Source organism: Chiloscyllium plagiosum, unplaced genomic scaffold, assembly GCF_037043375.1.
Source record: "Chiloscyllium plagiosum isolate Xiang-an unplaced genomic scaffold, Cpla_swu_hap1 HiC_scaffold_6, whole genome shotgun sequence".
NCBI classification, from domain to species: domain Eukaryota; kingdom Metazoa; phylum Chordata; class Chondrichthyes; order Orectolobiformes; family Hemiscylliidae; genus Chiloscyllium; species Chiloscyllium plagiosum.
Window position 1 is genome coordinate 18379570 of NW_028270144.1, and position 25672 is coordinate 18405241.

At 40.0% G+C, this 25672-nt stretch overlaps 1 protein-coding gene across 4 annotated transcripts in view; it reads left to right on the forward strand.

Annotated features, from left to right (window-relative positions):
* Window positions 1–25672, forward strand: part of nalcn (sodium leak channel, non-selective) — a 296924-nt gene that overhangs the window by 104467 nt on the left and 166785 nt on the right. For all 4 annotated transcript variants that reach the window (XM_087987922.1, XM_043691273.2, XM_043691274.2 and 1 more), the window contains exons 13-14: window positions 954–1145; window positions 4643–4780. In XM_087987922.1, the coding sequence (XP_087844048.1) occupies window positions 954–1145; window positions 4643–4780 (330 nt within the window). The remainder of the gene's footprint in view (window positions 1–953; window positions 1146–4642; window positions 4781–25672) is intronic.

Below are 25672 nucleotides of genomic sequence, written 5' to 3' on the forward strand. Positions count from 1 at the left end.
CTCACCCAGATCAACATCCCCTCAATCTCTGTAACCCCATGTTTAGTATTGCTAAACCACCTAGCCTGCACATCCCTGAACACTAGTGGCAATTTAATGTGGCAAACCTGCACATCTTTGGACTGTGGGAGGAAACCAGAAAACCCAGAGGAAACCCATGCAGACACGGCTAAACTGTGTTATCCGGCATTCGATTATCTGGAATTCAATTAACCGAACGAAATATTATCCGCCCATTTCCTTCGGTTAATCGAGGTTCCTCTGTATCTGAGATTAGAATCGCGTCTAGATCCCTGGCACTTTGAGGCAGAAATGCTAACCGCTGAGCCCCCATGCAGCCCTAAAATGTTCAAAATTATGAAGAGTTTTGATAGCGTATATAATGAGAAACTCTTTTCATTGGCAGGAGCATCAGTTACCAAAGGACACAGGTTTCAGGTGAATAGCAAGCAAGGAAAGAGGGGAAATGATTTTTGTTTTGTGCAGCAAGCGTTGTGATCCAGAAAGTGCTACCTGAAATGATGGAAGCAAATTCAATAATAACTTTTGAAAGTAAAATCTGATAAATATTTAGAAAAGAAATTTGCACAGCTTTGGGGACAAAGCAAGAAAAGAGATAAATTGGATAATTCTTTAAAATACCAGTACAACCACAATAGACTAAATGGTGACTTGTGCTGAAGGATTCTGTGAAAGAATGCAACTTTATAATGGGATTTCCCATAGAGTGAGTTTAAAGTATGAGTGTTGAATGCATTTTCTAAGTGAATTAATGGTATTTATAATACATCATTACTTAATCACATTATTATAGGTTGTTGTGACCATATCAATAAACATTTAATATTTTGATTATCTGTTATTTTGAGGCTTATTTGACCATTGTTTTAATATTTTAAAGTAATTGAGACTTTAGTTTATGTTAAAACGTAATCATTTAATTTTTCATTTAGGTGCTGAGGGTTGTCAGACTGATTAAAATCTCACCAGCACTGGAGGACTTTGTCTACAAAATATTTGGGCCTGGAAAAAAGCTTGGCAGTTTGGTGGTCTTCACAGCCAGTCTTTTGATTGTGATGTCTTCCATTAGCCTTCAGATGTTCTGTTTTGTGGAGGAACTCGACAGATTTACAACATTTCCCAGGGTGAGGAACAACATAAATTCTTCTCCTTGTTTAGTAAGCACAAGATCCAACTTTATGGTGTGTCTTCTCAGATAAGAAAACACAGTTTACCCATCCTGCCTCCTGTTCAGTAAGAAGCTACCAATCTTAGATTTAAATTATTCATTGACCCAGCATTGAATACTTGTTGTGGGCGAAGTGTTTCCACACTGGTATCACTCTATAGAGTCGTAGAGTTAGAGTTATAGATGGAAATAGGTGCTTCAGTCCAAATTATCCATGCCGAGCAGATATCCTAAATTGATCAAGTCCCATTTGCCAGCACCTATTCATATGCCCGTCCGGATGCCTTTTAAATGTTGTAATTGTACCAGCCTCCATCACCTCCTCTGGCAGCTCATTCCATACACACACCATCCTCTACGTGAAAACATTACTCCTTTGGTCCCCATTAAATCTTTCTTCTCTCATCTTAAACCTATGCTTTCAAGTTTTGATTCCCCTATCCTGGGAAAAAGAACTTGGTTATTTACCTATCCATGCCCCTGATGATTTTATAAATCTCTTTGACATCACCCCTCCAGGTATAAAAAGCCCCAACCTATTCAGCCTCTCCTTAGAGCTTAAACCCTCCAGTCCCAGCAACATGCTTATAATTCTTTTCTGAACCCTTTCAAGTTTAACAACATCTTTCCTGTAGCAGGGAGACCAGAATTGAACGCAGTATTCCAAAAGTGGCATAACCAATGTCCTGTAAAGGTGCAACATGACATCCCAACTCCTATGCTCAGTGCACTGACCAATGAAGGCCAGTGTGCCAAAAATCATCTTCACCATCCTGTCCCTGTGTCTCCACTTTCAAGGAACTATGCATCTGCACCTCTAGGTCTCTTTGTTCCACAGGGTCCTACCATTAACTGAATATGTCCTATCCTGACTTGCCTTACCTCATGTTTATCTAAATTAAACTCCATCTGCCTCTCTTTGGCCCATTAGTCCATCTGAGATAATCTTCTTCAAAACTTTTTTTTGATTTCTCTCTTGAATTTTAAAATGATTTCCGTATGACCAAGACACTCCCAACTAAATGTAAGGAACTTGAATAAAAAAACAATGAAATGGGGGGGGGCACTCAGCCTTTTAGACTGCATCTGAGAGGGGATGAATGTAAGATTAAAGGCTTTTTTTACATACAGTTTTCAGCTTCTACTTTTCTTCACATGTTGCCTGAGATTTGTGTGTTTCTGGCATTTGCGGTAACTATTTCAATTTATCCAACATTTTGTTGATTATTCTTGGAAGTTGCAATCATGTCTGGATGAAGACCAAATTAACAAGTGTTCCTGACAGCTATGTACCAGAGTATGAAAGATAGGTGCACATATCTATTCTGTATTGGTACCTTTTCCTTGAGGAGTGAACAGTTGCATTTACATAGCACCTTTCAAGATGTCAGGACATCATTAAGCACTTTATAATTAATGAGGTTGTCTTGAAACATCACTTGTGTTGTACATAAATGTAGAAGCCAGCATTTGCCTACTAAGCTCCCACAGATGGCAATATAATACTGACTAAATCATCTGCATTTGAGGTGTTGGTTGAATGGAAAATTTGTACCATTGGAGTATAAGAGTAGGGAAGTCTTACTGCAACTTACAAGGTTATGATGAGATTACATCTGGAGTACTGTCAGCAGTTTAGGTCCCTTATTTAAGGAAAGATATTTCGTTGGAGGTAGTTCTGAGAAAGCTCACGAGGATGAGGGATGGTTCAAAAGCATTGCCTTATGAGCAAAGGCTAAACAGGTTAGGACTCTACTCGCTGGAACTCAGAAGAATGATAGGTGATCCCATTGAGGTATATAGGATTCTTAAGAGACTTGGCAGAATAAATGCTGAGAGGGTGTTTCCTTCATGGGAAATTTTAGCCATGATAAGGGGAAGCCGGTGTTGGACTGGGATGGACAAAGTTAGACATCACATGACACCAGGGGTTATAGATCAACAAGTTTATTTGAATTCACAAGCTTCACCTGATGTAGGGGCTACACTCTGAAAGCTTGCGATTTCAAATAAACCTGTTAGACTGTAACCTAGAGTCGGGGGAAACTTTAGGACCAGAGAGCATAGTCTCAGAATAAAGGGGTGCCAATTTAAGACTGAGATGAAGAAGAATCTCTTCTCTGAGGGTTGTGAGTCTTTGTAATGCCTTGCCACAGAGAGCTGTGGGGACAGTGTCCTTGTATATTTAAGGCTGAGGGATGTAGATTCTTGATGAGTAGAGGAATGGAGCAAACCGGGAAACCAGGAAAGTCAATGTGAGGAATGTCAGATCAGCCATGATCCTAATGAATGAACAGAGCAGGATTGAGGAGCCGAACAGCGTAAATCCATTTCTATTTCATATGGTCTTACTTTAGACTAGTGGAATCTGTCACAACAGTTCGACTAACCTTGAAGGAGTATGTCTAAGTAAATCGTAGGTCCAGTTTTCCCAGATCATATGCTCGATGTAAATATTTCAAGTTGAATTATTCAGCCCTCATTACAGGAAATTACATAGAAGCACATAAAATGTACATCATTGGAACAGACCATTCAACCCAATTATTCCCTGTCTGTCCGTGTGAGCTTTTCTCCTGCCCACCTTCATCCCATCCCCTCATTGTAACTTATTTCCTTTCATCTCATGACTATCCTGCTTCCTCTTAAATGCATCTGCTTTTAAATATGATTGTACCAGCCTCCACCACTTCCCCTGGCAGTTTGTTCCATAAACACACCACTTGCTGTGCAAAACAGTTGCCTCTTAGGTCATGGTAGTGATAGTGAGTTCAGTTTTCTCACCAATCTGCATTTCTAATAACACTTGGAAATGACCAGTGCTGGTCTGGTCAGGAGTTCCATTTTTAAGAGCAAAGGAATTGTTTGGACCAGTACTAGTCATTTCTCTGCCTTTTACTGTCATGTTAGAAGTTTCTTGTGATACCTGCATTCATTTTATTAATGGTTATCCTATACTGATTGCTTTAGTTTTAGATTCCATCTTCGATGGAAACTTATTTTCTATGTCTTTTCTGAAGCGAGAGCCCCAACTTGTTTTAATTTTTAGTTTTAAGCTCTCAGTCCTGCTATCATTGTTGCAATTTTTCTTTGCAACCTCTTGAGTGTCTCGCATCCTCTATAAAATGGAGAGCAGAACTGAGCAGAATTCCGTCTCGCTGCACAGATGGATTTAGTCACTTCCACTTCACTGAAACAGAAAGCTTTCAAATGCTGGCTAAGAATAGGTAACATTTTAAGAGTGATTAGAAGAAATTGCTGTGCTTTGCCGCAGCCTGCTGTGAGAGAATCCAAATTGCCCAAACGTGTCTTGGAGTTAAATCTGACAGAAGATTACCCAGTGTTCTTAGTAATTACAGCAATTCTCTTCCATTCAAGACTGTGCGAGAAAATTAGAGAGACCGATAGATGATGCTTGAATAATGTTTATAATTTTTGCTTCATTTTCTCCAGGCTTTTATGTCCATGTTCCAGATTATTACACAGGAAGGATGGGTTGACGTAATGGATCAAACTTTGATCGCCGTAGGACATGTATGGGCACCAGTAGTCGCCATTTATTTCATCTTGTACCACCTATTTGCAACATTGGTAGGTTTACCCATGTTACAATTCTTAATTTGTGTGTTAAATTTACCTTCATTTCCTCTTCAGAAAGAATTTGCATTTCTGTATTGTCTTTTGCGAACTCTGGTCATCCCAAGTTGCTTTACAACCAAGGCTGGGTACTTTGAAGTGTGGCTGACTGTTGTAACTTGGGAATAGTGGTAGACAATATGGACACAGCAGACTTCTGAAAATGGGTAAAGCGGTAATGACCAAGTAACCATGTATTGATGCTGTTCAAGGGATTAACCTTAGTCATAGAGTCATAAAGTCATAGAGGTGTACAGTACAGAAATAGACCCTTCGGTCCAACTCGTCCATGCCGACCAGATATCCCAACTCAATTTAGTCCCACCTCCCAGCACCCAGCCCATATCCCTCCAAATCCTTTCTATTCATACACCCATCCAGATGTCTTTTAAATGTTGCAATTGTACTAGCCTCCACCACTTCCTGAGGCAGCTAATTCCATACACGTACCACCCTCTGTGTGAAAAAGATGCCCCTCAGGTCTCTCTCATATCTTTCCCCTCTCACCGTAAACCTATGTCCACTAGTTCTGGACTCCCCCAACCCAGGGAAGAGACTTTGTCTATTTATCCTATTCATGCCCCTCATAATTTTATAAACCTCTATAAGGTCACCCCTCAGCCTTCGACGCTCCAGGGATAACAGGGCCAGCCTATTCAACCTTTCCCGAGAGCTCAAATCCTCCAACCCTGGCAACATCCTTGTAAATCTTTTCTGAACCCTTTCAAGTTTCACAAGTTTCCAACTTGGATGTGTTTCGTAATTCTTTAGAATGGAGAAGGTGGATTCTTCTACATCTATCTAAGAGAGCCTTGGTTAAATGACTCACTTTAAAGCTGAAGCTGAAACTGAAACAGAATTGCCGGAGAAATTCAGCAGGTCTGGCAGCATCTGTGGAAAGATAGAAGAGTCTTGGGTCCAGTGACCCTTCTTCAGAACTTAAAGACAACATCTCTGGCAGTGCAGCATTTTTTCTGAAGAGGTAGTCTAGACTGCGGGCCCAAGCCCTGAAGTGGGACTTCAACATACAGTATAACGTTTTCACACTGGGGCAAGAATGCTACCCACAGAACCTCAGCTGACACTGCTGTCATCCAAAATTCAGCCAGTGGACATTTTCTGCAAAACCCATTCTGTAATTTCGGGGCTGCTCCTCAATTACAAAAGTCAATTGCTGGGAAAATAAGATGCTGCAATTAATATCCCATTTCTGATTTTTTTTTAAATCACAAAGAAATGTAGTGAGTGTGTTTTTTTAATTGTTCTTTGTGAAAATTCCCACAAGAAATCAACTGATAAATTCTGTAATTATTTAAAAGAGGGAGAAACAAAATCTTGCACCTTTTAGGCAACGTTGCTGACAAAGCCTTAAAAACAAAACAAGTTCTCAAGCGTGGAGAATGCAAAGTTAAGAATTACTCGATCTTTTCCTGCCTCCTTCCCATGATACTAATTTGCTTTCCAAAAATAATTTTCATAAAAACAGCTCAGCACCTGTGGCCATAATTAGAAGCCCTGTGCCAAGTATTTTGAGATGAAATCAAAATTCTGTCTGGAAACACTCCTCAAATAGACAAGTAGCTATACTAATTCTAAACTGAAATATGGCTTCGAGGCAACCCTGCTAATACCTGCTTTAAATTTTTAAAAAACAGGCTATGCTGGAAATACGCAGCAGATTAGGCAGCATTTGTAGAGAGAGAACAAAGAATTTGTCTTTCTGGAAACAGAGAGGGGGGGGGAGAAGAAGAGAAAAAAGTAAAGATTTCCATTTCCGTAACAGCATATACAATCTCTGCTCATCCCAAAGATCTTTGCAAATAATTTTTTTAAATCATCACTGGCTAGACCAGTATTTATTGCCAATCCTTAACATCCTAACAAGATGGTAATAAGCTGCCTTTAGCCACTGCAGCTTATATGATGGAACTTATCTGGAACAGTTTGACACAGTTGAGAACATTTTCCGTGAGCAGTTAAGAGTCATACAACACATAAATAGACCTTTTGGTCCAACCAATCCATGCTGAACATAATCCCAAACTAAACTAGTCTCATCTGCCTGCTCCTGGTCCATATCCCTCCAAACCTTTCCTGTTAATGTATCTATCCAAGTGTTGTTTAAACATTGTAATTGTACCTGCATCCACCACTTTCTTCGGAAGTTCATTCCACATGATCAACCCTCAGTGTAAAAAATCTGTCTCTTATGTCTTTTTTAAATCTCTCTCCTCTCACCTTAAAAATGTGCCCCCTGGTCTTGAAATCCCCCATGCTTGGGAAAAGACAATTATCATTACCCTCTATCTATACCTCATTATTTTATAAACTTCTGTTAGATCGCCTGTCAACCTCCTATGCTCCAGTGATAAAAGTCCCAGCCTTTCTTTATAACTCAAACCTAGTCAACCACATTGCTGTAGGTCTGTAATAATATTTGGGCTGAACTCAATAAGGGTCACAGATTTCCTTTAATGGAAAGGAACCAGATGGGATTTTACAACAATCTGGTAGCTAAATAATGGTCATCATTACTGAGACCAGAAACATACAAGATAGGAGCAGGAGTAGACCATTCCATCCCTCGAGCCTGCTCCATCATTCAATATGATCATGGCTGATCATTGAGCTCAATATCCTAATCCCAGTCTTCTCCATATCCCTTGATCCATTTAGCCACAAGAGCTATATCAAGCTCCTTCTTGAAAACAAATAATATTTTGGCCTCGAAATTCCTACGATAATATTTTCTATCGTAGGAATTTCCACAGGCTTACCACTCTCTGGCTGAAGCAATTTCTCCTCATCTCAGTCCTAAAAGGTTCACTTGTTATTCTGAAACTGTGACCCCTGGTTCCAGACTTCCCCACCATCAGTAACATCCTTCCTGCATCTAACCTGTCTAGACCTGGTCGAAATGTATAGATTTCTATGAGATCCCCATCATTCTTCTAAAGTCCGATGAAAACAATCCTAACCGACCCAACCGCTCCTCAAGCGTCCATCCTGCCATCCCAGAAATCAATTTAGTAAATCTTCACTGCATTCTCTCTCGCTGTAGCAAGAACATCCTTTGGAGACCAAATAAGACACCAGATAAGGAGACCAAAATAGCACACAGGTGTGGCCTCACCAATGCCTTGTATGACTGCAGAAAGACATCCTTGTTCCTGTACTCAAATCCTCTCACTATGAAGGCCAATATACCATTTTCCTTCTTTACTGCTTGCTGCACCTGCGTGCTTACTTTCAGTGACTGGTGCACAAGAACACCAGGCCTCAATGAACATTTCAATTTACAGCCATTCAAATAATAATCTGCCTCTCATTTTTGCAACCAAAGTGGCTAACCTCACATTGATCCACATTATACTGCATCTGCCATGCATTTGCCCACTCACTCAGCCTGTCCTAATCACACTACAACATCTTTGCATACTCCTCACAGCTCACCGTTCCCCCCAGCTTTGTGTATTCCGAAAACTTTGAGACATTACATTTAGTTCCAATATCTAAATCATTAGCATATATTGTGAATACACACAAGTGCCCCACTAGTCACTGCCTGTCATTCTGTTTCCTATCTGTGAACCAGTTTGCTGACCATCTCAAATCTCATCTGGTAACCTTCATAAGAGGCACCTTGTGGCATCTAATTACATTAAAGGCACTGTATAAATTTTATTCCTGGCAATTGGCACTGCCAGCAGATCATTACATCTATCTGAGAGGGCAGGTGGGGCCCTTTTTGCATTTCAGATGGCAGTGCACTATTCCCTTGGTGCAGTGCTAGGTGTCAGCTTAGATTACACATTCCTAAGTTGTTCCGCATGGATCCGATTGTGTCATTCCTGGACCATCTGTGAGCGAACATTGGGGACCATGAGATGCCAGCACAGGAATTCCTCTGTCTCTCCGGAAACCATGCAGCCATTGCCTGTCCCATAGGGATACACATGCTGAGCACAGCTTGCCGTGTAAATGCGCAACGATTACTTAGTGAAGTGCTCTTCATGACAAACCACTCGAGTGCTTTTCAAACTGCGCAACCTTGAATTCTGCTCTGCCTGGGATTCCCATCAGCATTGTAGTTACTGAGCAAACTATGTTCATTGAAATACCACTGGTTATTATGGTGCATACAATTCTTAAGTGAGTACTAGAAGCTTGCTATAGAAATAGTACATGGATTTTGCAAGTGTTCTGCTGCATATAATCAATCCTGAAATCTTTGTTCATTATAAATTAAACGAATAACCATTTAGGAACAATTTTGTACTTAATAAATGCATACTTTTGTGATCAGTGGTTAGTTAAGCATATTTAAAGTATAAATATTTGATCAATTGTTTATATTCTTAATGTTCATGACCAAGAATTTGAAAACATATGTCAAATTCAAAAAAAGCACATTGGTTCCTCAACCAACATCATTACGATATGAATGGTCTGCTCATTATTGCCTTGCTGTTTGTCAGAGCTTGCTGTGTGCAAATAGGCTGCAGTGATTCCTAAATTTCAAAGTGGTTACTCTTCCAAAGTATTTCATCGGCAGGGAAAATAAATTAAAGCTACTGCCTCAAGGTGTAAATCAGTAAACATGAGGTTCTGTGCAAACAGAGGTGTTGCAAATTTCCCTTCTATCCGTGTCAACCACGGTAATGTACACAACTGGTGGTAAGGGAGTGCTGGCCATTGGCTCCAGCTGTTCCACCACTTTTCCATTTTTGACTAATCCTCTTGTATGACACACACTCACAAACACAAACACTTGCACACATGCAGACACACATACAGCCACTCTCTCTCACACACACACATACACACTGTCACTGCAGATACAGCGGAGGCAGCCACTCTGCTGCTGACTCGCCTTCCTGACTTCAGTCCTCTCACCACCCCTTTTCAGACCACGATGCCTCCTAATTAGAGGCACTGCCTATAAAGCTTACCCTAGCATATTGCTAGTTCAAATGTGGTCTGTAGCCACAAATGGTTCCAGTTGCCAAAGGATTCAAAATCCTGAGGTTTCAGCCAATGTAAGAATAGTGTATCAAGAACAATGGTGAAAACGCGACAGATTGTGGGGGATAGTCAAGTGAGCTTATTCCTGCTCTTTGTGTTATGCAGAGTATTAAAAGACTGAGAAAATATAAACTTGCAATTTGTGAGTATTCTTGTCAGACGAATTTCCAGTTCACAGAAGGTTGGGTTGAATTTAACGATTTGAGAAAGAGATGTAATTTTTCTGGATTTGATGCTGCAAAGCGATGGCGTTGAGGAATAGGTGAAGACTTCAGTTTTATATTTAGCTTATTGTTTTGCTTTATATAACAAACTTACTTTTATTATTGAAGAAAATCTGCAGCTTTGTGTGCTTATGTTGCAATGAATGACAATCACATTAAAACAAAACAAATTCTATGATCTATCAAGCTAGATTTCATTCGAGGAGCTAACCTAGCCATCAGCAGCTGGGATTATATCACTATATCATGGGAGCAAGTCCCACATTCTCACCAATCTCTGTGCAATGAGGTTTCTCTTAAAATTAATGTTAAAATCATTCTTCAATTATTAAATATTGGATAAAGTCCGCTTTTTGTGAAACTCTTTACTGTTTCACATATAAATATGAAACTATTTTTTTATTGACTCTGTCTCAGTGAAGAATCTGAGCTTAATTCTTACCTTTAAAATTCCCAAAAATCGTGCACACAGGAGTATGTTTCCAAAATGTTGGCACTCGTGACTAGTGATTTCCTTCCTGAAAATCAAGTGAGGATCATACTCCTAAACGTCCTAATTCTGAAATTACTTATTGGAAACATTGTAGATGAATATTTAATCTGTAAAGCCTTCCTCATCTCAGCATTAAATTTAAGAACGGTGTGTCCCTAGTCAGACTCTCTGACCCAGAAAAAACAAGAATAAAGTGGATTTATATTTTAACGTGGTAAAATAGTTAGAATAGTTAAGTCCTTATTTTTGACTGGGGCAGGTTGATGAGCTGAAGGGTCTTTTTCTGTGCTATAGCCTTCGATGACTGTGAGTCTATGACTAAAACATTCCAAGGTGCTTCAAGGAGGTTGGGGGTGGGGCACAGTTACCAAAGATTATTTGACAATCACGTCAGAAAATATTTAGGCAAGTGATCTGGATCTTGCTAAGAGAAGTAAGGATCTAAATAACAGCTGAAGGCAGGGTTGCTGATAGTGGACTTGAGTTCAAATCCTGCCATGGCAGCTGCTGAAATTTCAATTCAATTAATAAAATCTAGGGTTGAAATGAGTCTCAGTCATAACGACCATGAAACTACTATCAAGACCCAACTGGTCACTAATGTTCTTTAGGACAGGAAATCTGCTTTCATTACCTAGCCTGATTCTTATGTGCCTTTAGACCCACAGCAATGTGGTAGACCATTAACTACCTTCTGAAATAACTAAGCAAATCTAGACTCAACCGACACGTAAGACTATAATTTGCAAAAAGGATAAATAAATGCAATTTTGGTGAATGCAAGCAGCATTTGAAACAAAATATGTGAACTCAGAGTGCAAATCGAAATGAGAAAGTACAAATTGATAACTATTTCAGAGATATGGCTGCCAAATGACATGGGTTGTGCGATGATCCTGCTCCTTTAAGAAGGTAATTATGTCCTTATGGTTTTTTTTCACGAGGGGACGTAAAGGCAGAGATTCTGACATGTCTGGAAATATCTATTTGAAAAGGCTTTTCAAGTTTTTTTGTAACACCTGTATTATGAAAGGAGAGTGGCCAGTTCTCCCAATTCAGGGTTTTTCTGATTTGGTTTGTTTTGGTTATAGCAAGCAGTCTGTTTGAGACTGCTGGTCAAAGAAACAGCTCCATGTTGGTCCTCTCACTGACATCTCTCTCCTGTAAGAACCTGTGCTTGATTTAGCCTTTTTAGCCAAGGAGGTGTTTATGTGATGTTGCAAGTATTTGGAACAGTGTCATTAAGTTGTGATAGAGTCGCGTGAGTTTTCATCTCGGTTAAGTGATTCTAAATTCGGTTCTCTTTTGTTCATGTTTCATTCGGTAGTCTGTAAATAAATTCTGTTTTGTTTAAAATAGAGTGGTTGGGCCAGCTCTATCTCTCCTGGAATACCCACTTTACAACTGCTTAAAGCAACTAGAAAATTTAGGGTCTGTGCTACCTTTCTGAAATGTTTTGAGGGGATATGGCCTGGAAATATTGAAGGATACAGAGATATTTAGAAATGATAGGAAAGCTTGGATAATGTGGAGAGGTGACTTTCTTAGATAGTGATAGTAGTACCACAAAGGGCACGATGGCATAAGTTCAGGAGACCAAGTTCTGGAAACCATTTATGTAGAAGTGAGAAATGATACAGGCAAGAAGACATTGGTGTGGTTTCCATGCCCTTAACAGTAAACATACGTTAGGCTGGAGCATAAAGAAATAAATCTTGAGATTTTAACAGAAAAGTTCAGTAATAATCATGAGACCTATACCTATGAGACTAGAAGAGTCAGATGGGTCAAGTTTGCCAAGTTGAGTTCATCGAATGCTTTCAGAATAGCTTTGCAGCATGCTTTGGAACGAGAGAGCAGGCAAAGCCAGAGCTGGTATTGTGCAGTGAGATAAGATTAATTAATCTGCTCATGAGTGAAGGTACCCCAAGGTATCACTGGCCATAATATGATGGAATTGTACTTTCACTTTGAGGGAGAGAGGAATTGCTCCCACACAATTTTGTAAAATTTAAATAAGCAAAATTAGTGCAAGAAGATTTCACAGTTCACAGCAAATAATTGTCTGGAATCAGTTAAGTGAGACTTAAATATTTGTTATAGAGCGTTTTTTTTTCTCTGGATTTAAGTCTCCATAATGGATAGTGTCAGGAAAATGGGATATGACATTGTTTTGATGTTGGTTTTAAGATCTTTCAAACTCTGTTGTACATTTAGGTAGCTTTGTTTGTTTCATTTTTGTTTAAATTTGTAATAAACATCTGTCAAAGAAACAATTTAGGCTTGTGTGATTGTTTCAATGAATGACCACCACATTAACTAAATTAAAAGAACAGACAATCTATGAGGCCTGATTCCAGGATCTGTCTTGTCCAGTAGTATTATCAGCTGGGATCCGAAGTGTTGCCAGGATTGAAATTCATTGAAATTATGAGGGATCTGGATCATTTTTAAAGAAATAGATATATAGAGGAGTTCAACATATTTTGTGAGGCTTATTGCATGTATTAGATTTTCAAGATAGCTTTGAATATTGCTAAGCATTTTATGGGAGAAGTAGACATACTAATTTTTGACTAAGGCTAACCTGAGATAAACTGAAGGTAGAAATAAAAATTGGATCTTGTAAGGAAGAGATGCTGAAAGTGATTATCCAAAATTTAGAATTAGAAGAAAATGAGAGGTCACAGCGAGAGCTAGCTAAGACATAGTAATGAAAAAAGACTTGAGTCTTAGAATCATAGAGATATACAGCATGGAAACAGACCCTTCAGTCTAACTTGTCCATGCTGACCAGATATCCCAACCCAATCTATTCCCACCTGCCAGCACCCGGCCATATCTCCCTAAACCATTCCTTTTAATATACTCATCCAGATACCTTTTAAATGTTGTAATTGTACTCGCCTCCACCACTTCCTTTGGCAGCTTATTCCATACATGTATCACCCTCTGCATGAAAACGTTGTCCCTCAGGCCTGTTTTATATCTTTCCCCTCTCACCCTAAACCTCTAGTTCTGGACTCACTCACCCCAGGGACAAGTCCTTGTCTATTTATCCTATCCATGCCCCTCATGATTTTATAAACCTCTATAAGGTCACCCCTCAGCCTCCGACACTCCAGGGAAAATAGCCCCAGCCTGTTCAGCCTCTCCCTGTAGCTCAAATCCTCTAACCCTGACAACTTCCTTGTAAATCTTTTCTGAACCCTTTCAAGTTTCACAACATCCTTCCGATATGAAGGAGACCAGAATTGCACGCAATATTCCAACAGTGGCCTAACCAATGTCCTGTACAGCCGCAACATGACCTCCCAACTCCTGTACTCAATACTCTGACCAACAAAGCTGGAGCAAAAAGTGAGAGAAGGAGAAATTTTTTTAAAAATGTACAGAAAGAAGGCTTGAAAATAACAAAGCTTGAAAGAGAATGGAGGTGGAATTAAAGTCTTGAACTCAAGAGATAGGGAAAATAGGCAACAGGATTTGGCGAGAGGAAATCTTCATGAAGAAGGAAAGCAGAGGTAGTATCTCAGAAGATAATTCTTATTCCATTGGCATTTTGATTTCACTAAAAATCTACATTTACTGCCTAAGTATACTTAGAATGGAGTCAAACAATATTTTACCTCATTTGGAAAATGATGGGGGCTATGATGTGGAAATGCTGGTGTTGGACTGGGTTGGACAAAGTCAGAAGTCACATGACATCAAGTTATGGTCCAACAGGTTTATTTAAAATCACATGCTTTTGGAGCGCTGCTCCTTTGTCAGGTGAAGTGCTTCAAATAAACCTGTTGGCCAATAACATGGTATCATGTGATTTCTGGAAGGGCAACTGAGCAGACAAAGTGGCCAAAAAATGTTTGGAACACGATCTCACTGTTGGAGTATTTTGACAGGTACAGCTGGGACTGTGGACACTACTTTGTTTGTAAAACAACCTGTGGATTATGAAACTGTTACAAAAGCCATCCTCAATCCTTATGACCTTGCCCCTGAAGCTTATGAATTAATATTTAGAACGACAATGAAGACATCCAATCTGACCTTTATCAAATTTGCAAGTGCGAAAGAAAGCTGTGGGATCAATAGACTAGATCACTGATATTGGACAAAAAATGAGAATGTAAGTGAAATTGTGATGATGAAAGAATTCCAAAAATGGCATTCCTGAAAACCTAAAAATGTACTGAGATGAGATTTAAGTATCAAAGATCAGCGAAGCAAGAGCTCAGAGTCAAAACGTCGTGGAAAAGTACAGCTAGTCAGGCAGAATCCGAGGAGCAGGAGAGTCGACGCTTTGAGCATAAGCTCTTCAGCATTTCTGATAAAGAGCTTATGCTTGAAACATCAGTTCTCCTGCTCTTTGGATGCTGCCTGACCGGCCGTGCTTTTCCAGCACCACACTTTTTGACTCTGATCTCCAGCATCTGCAGTCCTCACTTGCTCCAAAGCAGCAGCTGAGGCAGGTAACTATGATATCTCTCACAGACAGTTACAAGTGGGGAGATGGTCAAATGAGAATTCACCAGGAAAGTGGAGGAATAAGAGGTCTGTAGATGGAATAAATACTGGTTTTAGGGAACAAACAGTGATACCAAAATAATAAAGTAGAAACCAAAAAGTTATACAAAGAAAGTAATATACTTCTATGGACATGCCAAAGCCAGTTGTTGGATGTTAAAGAGATTGTAGTGGTAGGAATGTGCTATTGAATACACAGAAAAGAGGGCATTAGGAAAGGAAATAGGAGTTAAAACAGTGTCATAGTACAAACATAACGTGTTTATTTAGAATGTATTAAAAATGGAGAGATGACTCAGGATTGTCAAAAAACCCTGTTTTGAACATTGATAAAGTGAATTAGCGCTCAGGATTCTGAATATTTTATCTCAAAGGAGAGTTTTTCATTATGCTTCAAATCAAAAAGATAAACCAATAAAGATGTCATGAGACACTGGAGCAAGTCAGTTATTGATACTGGATGATGATACATTTGTCTTCCAGAGAAGTTAATGAAGGAAAAGATATTAATTGGACGTATACACAAAGGTCTCAAACCAGGTCCAAGATATAGAGTTGCATTAAAGAGTGATTTAGTAAATGGAGAATTTGTGGTTGGAATAATGAAACAAATCGCCAAGGCAGGTATTGATTTTATCTTGGGAAATGGTTTGGCTGATTCAGAAATATTGGCCTCACTGAGTGTGATAAAAGTACTTGCAGCTGAGGTAAACGAAACTGAGATTCCAAAGGAGGAACATCCTGGATTACTTCCTAACTGATGGAATGAGATCTTGAGGATATAAAATAATACAGGAAGAAGAGGAGTCTATGAGAGAGAGAGATGGTTTGGAAATTCATATTTCGGATGCAATTTTTTAAAACCACATTTGTTTTAAAAAGATAAGGTCCTCGAAGATTACAAAGAGATCTTGATCAATTGGATCAATGGTCTTAGGAGTGTAGATGGCATTTAATTTGAATAGTGTGAACTGTTGCATAGTGGTAATACAAACAAGGACAGGTCTTATACAATTAATAATAGGTCCTTGGGTAGTGTTGTAGAACAGAGGGACCTCACGTTTGCATCACAGGTGGACAGAGAAGTTAAGAAGGTGTTTAGCACGCTTGCCTTCAATGTTCAGACCTTTGAGTATCAGAGTTGAAACATCATATCAAGGTTGTGAGGCCGGAAAGACTGGCAATTTTTACACTGAGGCTTAGGAGGCTGCGGGGTGACCTCACTGAGGTTTATAAAATCATGTGGGCCATGGATAAGGTAATGACAAGGGTCTTTTCCCTAGGGTGGGAGAGTTCAAAACTAGAGGGCATATTTTTAAAGTGAGAAGAGAAATAGACAATAGACAATAGGTTCAGGAGTAGGCCATTCAGCCCTTCAAGCCTGCACCGCCATTCAATATGATCATGGCTGATCATTCCTAATCAGTATCCTCTTCCTGCCTTATCTCCATAACCCTTGATTCCACTATCTTTGAGAGCTCTATCCAACTCTTTCTTAAATGAATCCAGAGACTGGGCCTCCACTGCCCTCTGGGGCAGAGCATTCCACACAGCCACCACTCTCTGGGTGAAGAGGTTTCTCCTCATCTTTGTCCTAAATGGTCTACCCCGTATTTTTAAGCTATGTCCTCTGGTTCGGCATTCACCCATCAGCGGAAACATGTTTCTTGCTGCCAGAGTGTCCAATCCTTTCATAATCTTATATGTCTCAATCAGATCCCCTCTCAGTCTTCTAAACTCAAGGGTATACAAGCCCAGTCGCTTCAGGCTTTCAGTGTAAGGTAATCCCGCCATTCCAGGAATTGACCTCGTGAACCTACGCTGCACTCCCTCAAAAGGCAGAATGTCTTTCCTCAGATTTGGAGACCAGAATTGTACACAGTACTCCAGGTGTGGTCTCACCAGGGCCCTGTACAGCTGCAGAAGCACCTCTTTGCTTCTATACTCAATTCCTCTTGTTATGAAGGCCAGCATGCTATTAGCCTTCTTCACTACCTGCTGTACCTGCATGCTTGCCTTCATTGACTGGTGTACAAGAACACCCAGATCTCTCTGTACTGCCCCTTTACCTAAATTGATTCCATTGAGGTAGTAATCTGCCTTCCTGTTCTTGCCACCAAAGTGGATAACCATACATTTATCCACATTAAACTGCATCTGCCATGCATCTGCCCACTCATCTAACTTGTCCAGGTCACCCTGTAATCTCCTAACATCCTCATCACATTTCACCCTGCCACCCAGCTTTGTATCATCAGCAAATTTGCTAATGTTATTGCTGATACCATCTTCTATATCATTAACATATATTGTAAAAAGCTGCGGTCCCAGCACGGATCCCTGCGGTATGGAGCCGTTTATCACTACCCTTTGTTTCCTATCAGCCAACCAATTTTCAATCCATTCTAGTACTTTGCCCCCAATACCATGCGCCCTAATTTTACTCACTAACCTCCTGTGTGGGACTTTATCAAAAGCTTTCTGAAAGTCCAGGTACACTACATCTACTGGATCTCCCTCGTCCATCTTCAGAGTTACCTCCTCAAAAAATTCAAGAAGATTAGTCAAGCATGATTTCCCCTTCATAAATCCATGCTGACCCTGTCCTATCCTGTTACTACTATCCAGATGTGCCATAATTTCATCCTTTATAATAGAATCCAGCATCTTTCCCACCACTGAGGTCAGACTAACTGGTCTATAATTTTCTGCTTTCTCTCTCCCACCTTTCTTAAAAATTTGTATAACATTAGCCACCCTACAATCCTCAGGAACCGACCCCGAATCTATCGAACTCTGGAAAATAATCACCAACGCCTCCACGATTTCCCGAGCCACCTCCTTCAGTACCCTGGGATGCAGACCATCAGGCTCCAGAGACTTATCAACCTTCAGACCTAACAGTCTCTCCAACACCAAATCCTGGCAAATATAAATTCCCTTAAGTTCAGGTCCTTCAGCCACTGTTACCTTGGGGAGATTGCTTGTATCTTCCCCAGTGAACACAGATCTGAAGTACACATTTAATTCTTCTGCCATTTCTTTGTTCCCCGTAATATATTCCCCTGTTTCTGTCTTCAAGGGCCCAATTTTAGTCCTAACCATTTTTTTGCCTTGCACATACTTAAAAAAGCTTTTACTATCTTCCTTTATATTATTGGCCAGTTTACCTTCGTACCTCATTTTTCCTCTGCGTATTTCCTTCTTAGTAATCCTCTGTTGCTCTTTAAAAGCTTCCCAGTCCTCCGTTTTCCCACTTATCTTTGCTATGTTATATTTTTTCTCTTTTAACTTTATATGTTTCTTAACTTCCCTCGTCAGCCACAGCTGCCCATGCCTCCTCCTGGGATCTTTCTGCCTTTTAGGAATGAACTGAACCTGCAACTTCTGCATTATACACAGAAATATCCGCCATTGTTCCTCCACGGTCATCCCTGCTAAGGTATTGCACCATTGAACTTTGGCCAGCTCCTCCCTCAAAGCTCCATAGTTCCCTTTATTCAACAGTAGTACTGTCACTTCCGACTGTACCCTCTCCCTCTCAAATTGCAGATTGAAGCTTAATGTATTATGGTCACTACTTCCCAATGGCTCCTTCACTTCGAGGTCTCTGACCAATTCTGGTTTGTTACACAATACCAGATCCAGAATTGCCTTCTCCCTGGTCAGCTCCAGCACCAGCTGCTCTAAGAATCCATCTCTGAGGCACTCCACATAGTCTCTTTCTTGAGGTCCAATACCATCCTGATTCTCCCAGTCTACCTGCATGTTAAAATCCCCCATAACAACTGTAGTAACATCTTTGCGACAGGCCAATTTCAGCTCCTGATTCAACTTACATCCGACATCCAGACTACTGTTTGGGGGCCTGTAGATGACTCCCAAGAGGGTCTTTTTACCCTTAGTATATCGCAGCTCTATCCACACTGACTCTACATCCCCTGACTCTAGGTCCCCCCGCGCAAGGGACTGAATATCCTCCCTTTCCAACAAGGCCACCCCACTCCCTCTGCCCGTCAGTCTGTCCTTACGATAGCACGTGTAGCCTTGAATATTCATTTCCCAGGCCCTGTCCACTTGAACCCCCATCTCAGTTATCCCCACAATATCGTATCTGCCAATTTCCAAAAGAGCCTCAAGCTCATCCATCTTATGTCTAATGCTTCGTGCATTCATGTATAGTATTTTTAATTTGTTACTGCTCTCACCCTTCCCATCAACTCCTATTTCACTCAACCTTACAGCATGATCCCTTTCCGAGTTTTCTGCCTCATTGATACAGTTGTCTTTCTTGACTTCTCTTGTTCTAACTATCCCTTCAATTTCCTTTTTAAACATCCAGTTTGTCCCCCCCCCACTGCTACTTAGTTTAAATGTAGCGGTGTTGCAGTAGAAAACCTGCCTGCCAGATGCAGAAAGTTTTAAATCGGACCTGAAAGAGGCAACGTTTTGCACAGAGAGTGGTTCGTGTGTGGGATGAACTGCCACAGAAAGTGGTGGATGCAGGAACAGTTACAACATAGAAGACATTTGGATAAATAGATGAAAAGGAAATGTTTGGAGGGATATGGGCCAAGCCACGCAGGTGGGACTGGTTTAGTTTGAGAACATGGTCAGTGCGCACTGGTTGGACCAAGGGGTCTGTTTCCATACTGTATGACTTCAAAGGTAAAGAGAATGAGGTTGACATGTTTAACATACCTTCTTGAATAGAAATACAACAAATGGATCCTGAGTTGAAGAGTTATACCAAGTAACCTATTCCAAAACTGAACCAGAACAATACCTGACTGTTAGCACTTAAGAGACAAACATTAATGAGAAAATGGAGACCACCTCCAATACCAGCTGATAAGGAACAAGCAGTAGTCTATCAGGTGATAGTTTCCTCTGAGATTCATAATGAAATGTTATAAGAAAGTCACAAATTCCAAAGGCAGGTCACTCAGATCTTATGGAAATGCAGGCTAAAATATTAAAACGTTTTTTTGTGTAAACTTTAAATGAAGTGATAAAAATATTTCCAGAAATGACATTGTGGGAAAACCCCATCCATTAACTAAACCTGTGGCTTTAATCCCAGTCCCAGCATTTGAAGAATCATTTAGTAGGGTCTGAACAGATTGTCTAGGTCCCATACCTAAATCTAGCAATGGAAGTCAATATCTTTTAACAATTACAGATGTTTCAGCAAGGTTTCCTAAAGCAATGCCTTTAGGAAAAGTCAATACAAAAAACGGTTGTGAAAACATTTTATCAATTTTTTACAAGTAGGCAATACCCAGAGAAATATAATCAGATAAAGGTTCAACTTTTGTCACAAATATTCAAAGAAAAGATGGCTAGTTTAGGAATAAAACAATTTCCATCCTTTGCTCATCACCCACAATCTCAAGGTGCATTGGAAAAATGGCACCAAACTTTGCAGACCCAGATTTGAGCTGATTGTTAAGAACGTCCCAGTGATTGTGATAAAGGAATTCCTTAGTTACTGTGCACCATTACGGTGTTTCTGATGTGTCCATAGGCTTCAGTCCTTTTAACCTGATGTAGAACATGAGACAGTGACCCCTTAAAGAAAAATTGATAAACCAAAGCTCAAAGACTGCATTTGCAGCCTCTGTTTTAAGCTATAGAGAGAAACTAAAAAAAGTATATAAGTTTAGCCAAAAAGCAGTTGAAGAGTGCTCATAAACAATGAGAAATACAGCAAATAAAAAGGCCCGAGTTTGAAATATTTTGTTTGAATTTGTTCAACAAATGTGGGCATCACTGATTGGGCCAGCACTTATTGCCCATCCCTTGAGAAGGTGTTGGTACACTGTCTTCTTGAGACAACCAATGTCCATTTGTTGTAGGTAGACCCACAATGCCCCTTGGGAGGGAATTCCCAGAGACAGTGAGGGAACGCTGATATATTTCCAAGCCAGGATGGTGAATGACTTGAAGAGGAAATTGCAGGTGGTGGTGTTCCCATGTATCTGTTGGCCTTGTCCTTCATGATGGCAATGCTCATGGGTTTGGAAGGTGCTGTCTAGGGAGCTTGATGAATTTCTGCAGTGTATCTTGTAGATAGTACACAGTGCTGCTACTGAGTATTAGTGGTAGAGGGAGTGAATGGTTGTGTTGGGGTATCATCCAAGCAGGCTGCTTTGTCCTGGATGTCATGTTTTTTGAGGGTTGTTTGAACTGCATCCATCCAGGCAAGTAGAGTGTATTCCATCAGACTCTTGAGTTATGCCTTGTAGATGTTGGACAGGCTTAGGGGAGTCAGGAGGTGAGTTACTCACTGCAAGACCCCTAGTCTCTGACCTGCTTTTGTTGCCACAGTAATTATATGACTAGTCTTATTCAGTACTTGCTGAATGGTTACCCACTCAGGATGTGGTTGGTGAGGGCTTCTGTGATAGTACTGCCATATAATGTCAAAGGGTGATGTTTAGATTCTCTCTTATTTGGAAATGATCATCGTCATTTGTGTAGCGTAAATGTTACTTGTCACATCTCAGTCCAAACCTGGATATCATTACTTTCATTTTCTCTCCTAATATTTAACCAAGTCTTCACTAAAACTCGCTTTTGTAGCCATAACCTTTCCATTCAAATCTGGGCATTGTCTGGGTCTATAAGGCATAGCAGCAGATGTAGACCATCCAGACCATCAAGTCCACCCCATCACTCAATACGGTCATAGCTGGTGTGATAAGCCTCAAATGTGATTCCCAACTCACTACTGCATGGCAATTTTGACACGAGCAGGTACATGTACAATATAGACAAGAGAAGTTAGGCTTACTCACCTTGGAGAAGAGTGAATCAACAGAAAATGTTTCCACTGGCAGGAAATTTAGTAAACATAGCTCGTAGATTTAAGGTAATCAGCACAGATGTTTGAGAGATGAGGAGAAACTTACTCATGCAGATAGTTGTTATGATCTGGAATTCACTGCCTGATAGATCACATTCAGTGGGACTTTTCAAAAACAAATTAGAAGAGAGAAAGAGCAGAGGCAGTGGGAATACTTGGCTAGCTCTTTCAAAGAGCTAACATAGACACAATGGGCTGAATGACCTCCCAATGAATGTAGGAGGAGAAGTAGGCCATTCAGCCCATCAAGTCTGCTCTACCATTCAATGGGATCTTGGCTAATCTGGTAATCTTCCACTCCACTGTCCTGCCTTTTCCCCAATTCCCTTGATTTGCTTCCTAATTCAAAATCTGTCTGTGTCAGCCTTGAATATAAAGTTATCTTAAAGTTATGGAGACAATGCTTCACAACCCAGCCTCTAAAGTGCTCTGTAGTAAAGCATTATACAGATTCACTACCCTCTGAAAGAAGAAATTCCTTCATATCTCTGACTTGAATGGGCAATGTCTCATTCTGAGATGGTGCCCCCAGTCCTAAACTCTCCCACAAGAGGAAACAACCTCTCTTCACTTACCCTATCAGGTTTCCTCAGAGTCATGTACGTTGACTAAGTCTTTTCTCATTCTTCTGAACTTCAATGAGCACGGTCAACCTCCTCAACCCTTCCTTCTGAGACAGTCCTTCCATATTTCAGAGCAGCCTAGTGAACCTTCTCTGGACTGCCTCAAATGCCAGAATATCTTTCCTTAGATAAGGGGACCAAAATTGTTCACAGTACTCCAGGTGTGGTCTGACACATGCCTTGTATAGTTGTAGCAAGACCTTTCTATTTTTATGTTCAATTTCATTTGAAATAAAGACTGACATTCTATTTGCTTTCCCTATTTCCTGCTAAACTTGGATGACTTATACAACTTCTTGTAATTTATATACAAGGACTCCCAAATCCCTCTGTACTGTAGCCTTCCACAATCTTTGTGCGTTTAATATATCATTCAGCTGAAACATTCTTCCTGTCAAAGTTCATAATCTCACATTTTTACACATCATATCCCATTAACTAAGTTTTTGCCAACCCGCTTAACCTGCCTATGTCCCCTTACAAATTCTTTCTGCCATCCTCAGCACCTGCTTTCCCACTTATTTTTGTCTTCTTACATATGGACGTGGACTGCTTCTGTATTTGAGAAGTCACAAATAGTTCTGAACATTGTGCAGTCATCATTGAACATCCTTACTTCTGATCTTATGATGGAGGGAAGGTCATCAATGAAACAACTGAAGATGGTTGGGACCAGGACACTACCCTGAAGATTTCCTGCTGAGATGATTAACCTTCACCAACCAACTCCCTTTGTGCTGGTTATGACTCTAACCAGTATAAAGTTTTCCCTGGACTCTCATTATCTCCAATTTTATTTGGCTTCCTTGATGCCAGACTTGGTCAAATGCAGCCTTGCTATCAATTGCAGTCACTCTCACTTTACCTCTTGCATTCAGCTCTTTTGTCCATGTTTAAACTAAGGCTATAATGATGTGAGGAACTAAGTGGCCTTGTGCATCGTTGAGCAGTTAATGCTGAGCAGGTGCTATTTGATAGTACTGTTAATGACAGCAGACTGATGGGACGGTAATTGGCTGAGTTGGATTTGTCCTGCTTTTTGTATACAGGATATACCTGGGCAAATTTCCACAATGTTGGGAAGATGCCAGTGTTATAGTTGTACTGGGATGGCTTTGCTAGACATGTGGCAAGTTCTGGAGCACAAGTCTTCAGTACTATTGCCAGAGTGTTGTCAGGGCCCATGACTTTTGTAATGTAAGCCATTTACTGATATTATATGGAGTAAATGAAATGGCTGAAGATTAATATCTGTGGTGCTGAGGATCTCTGGAGAAGTCAAGATGCATCACTGATTCAGCATTACAGGCTGAAGATTGTTGCAAATGATTTGGCCTTATCTTTCACACTGACATGCTAGGCTCCCTCATTTTTGAAGATAGGGATTTTTTGTGGAGCCTCCTCTTTCAGTGAGTTCTTTAATTGTCCACCAGCAGTCACAACAAGATGTGGCAGGACTACAGAGCTTAGATCTGATTTGTTGGGTGTGGAATCTCTAAGGCTCGGTCTATTACTTGTTGCTTCTGCTGTTTGACATAAAAAGTTGTCCCGTCTTAGAGCTTCACCAGATTGACATCTTATTTTTCAGTGTATCATGTGCTGCTCCTGGTATGCCCTCCTATACTCTTCATTGAACCTTCATTGTTGCTGAAGACATATTCTTGCCTGTCTGTGTGGAACCATAAATAATAAGTTTTATTGGACTTAATTGAATAAAAAAGACTCAATAATATAAATTATGTATTGAGTACTGCCGACCAAATAAATAATCAGCAAGTATGTCATATTAACATGTTAAAGAGATATTATGACTTGGAGGATTGTGTATTTATGGTAGTGAAATTAAAACATCAGTGCAATTGGATAATGAATTAGCAATTGAAAATTCAAAAGTTGATTTTCTAAAAATCAGATTGATAATAATAAGAGGTGCTTAAACAGTTAGATAATTTAATGGAAGATTAGCTATCTAAGTTACTTGTGAACGTTATTACAGACTCATAAATCAATTTGTGTGACTAGGCCGGAAAAGCATCATTGGCTGTTCATGATGTTAATGTAAGGGGAGGATTACTGATAAAATAACATCCTTACAGACTCAATCCTGACAAATTAGCTCATGTGAGGGAATAGATTTTACATTATTGAACCTAATCCAAGTAGTTGGAGCTCGTTTATCACGATGGTGCCAGAATCAGATGGGTCACAAAGATTACAAAGTTAACTTGGTAACTAAAGCAAACTCTGTCCTATTTCAAGATTGGAGAGCTGTATTGAAAGAATTGGACAATATCAACTTACCAAAAGGATATTGGGAAGACTCACTAAATGATAGAACTGGAGAATTATCAGCTAGATTTTATGAAAGCAAAGTCATACTTTTTGGGATGATGAATGCACCGGCAATGTTCAGTTTAAAATCTACAACTCTAAAAATCGTGGAGACAATGCCATGTATACACAGCACAAGATTTTGATTTTTTTTTTGCCTAAGATTTGGAGCTTAGAATTGTTTGTTGGAGTTTATTAGAGCTGAAAATGTGTTGCTGGAAAAGCGCAGCAGGTCAGGCAGCATCCAAGGAACAGGAGAATCGACGTTTCGGGCATAAGCCCTTCTTCAGGAATGAGAGGTTCATTCCTGAAGAAGGGCTTATGCCTGAAACGTCGATTCTCCTGTTGGAGTTTATTACTCCAGCTATACAATTTAAAATCATTCATGTACCTGAATAGACAATATTCTGGCTAATGCTATATTTAGGGTGCACATGAGCAAAAATGAACACTGTGACCCAGTTAGACTTGTGTAAGATCTGGCTGTCAGGAAAGGCATTGTGTGTTCAATGTTAATATATTATTATTGTTAATCTAATTTAGAAATTATGTTTTTAAAAAAATGAGAGTGCTTGTTGAGGATATATTGTTATCCTCATTCATGGAATGCATGATGAGATGTGTGATATATATATAGAGAGAGAAAATCAGTCATTTTTATAGCTTGGATTTTAGAAGTGTGGCATATTGAGGTGGTTACTTTGGTGAAGTGACTTCAAAGTAAAACAAGTTCATACAGTCCTTCAGTAACACTGA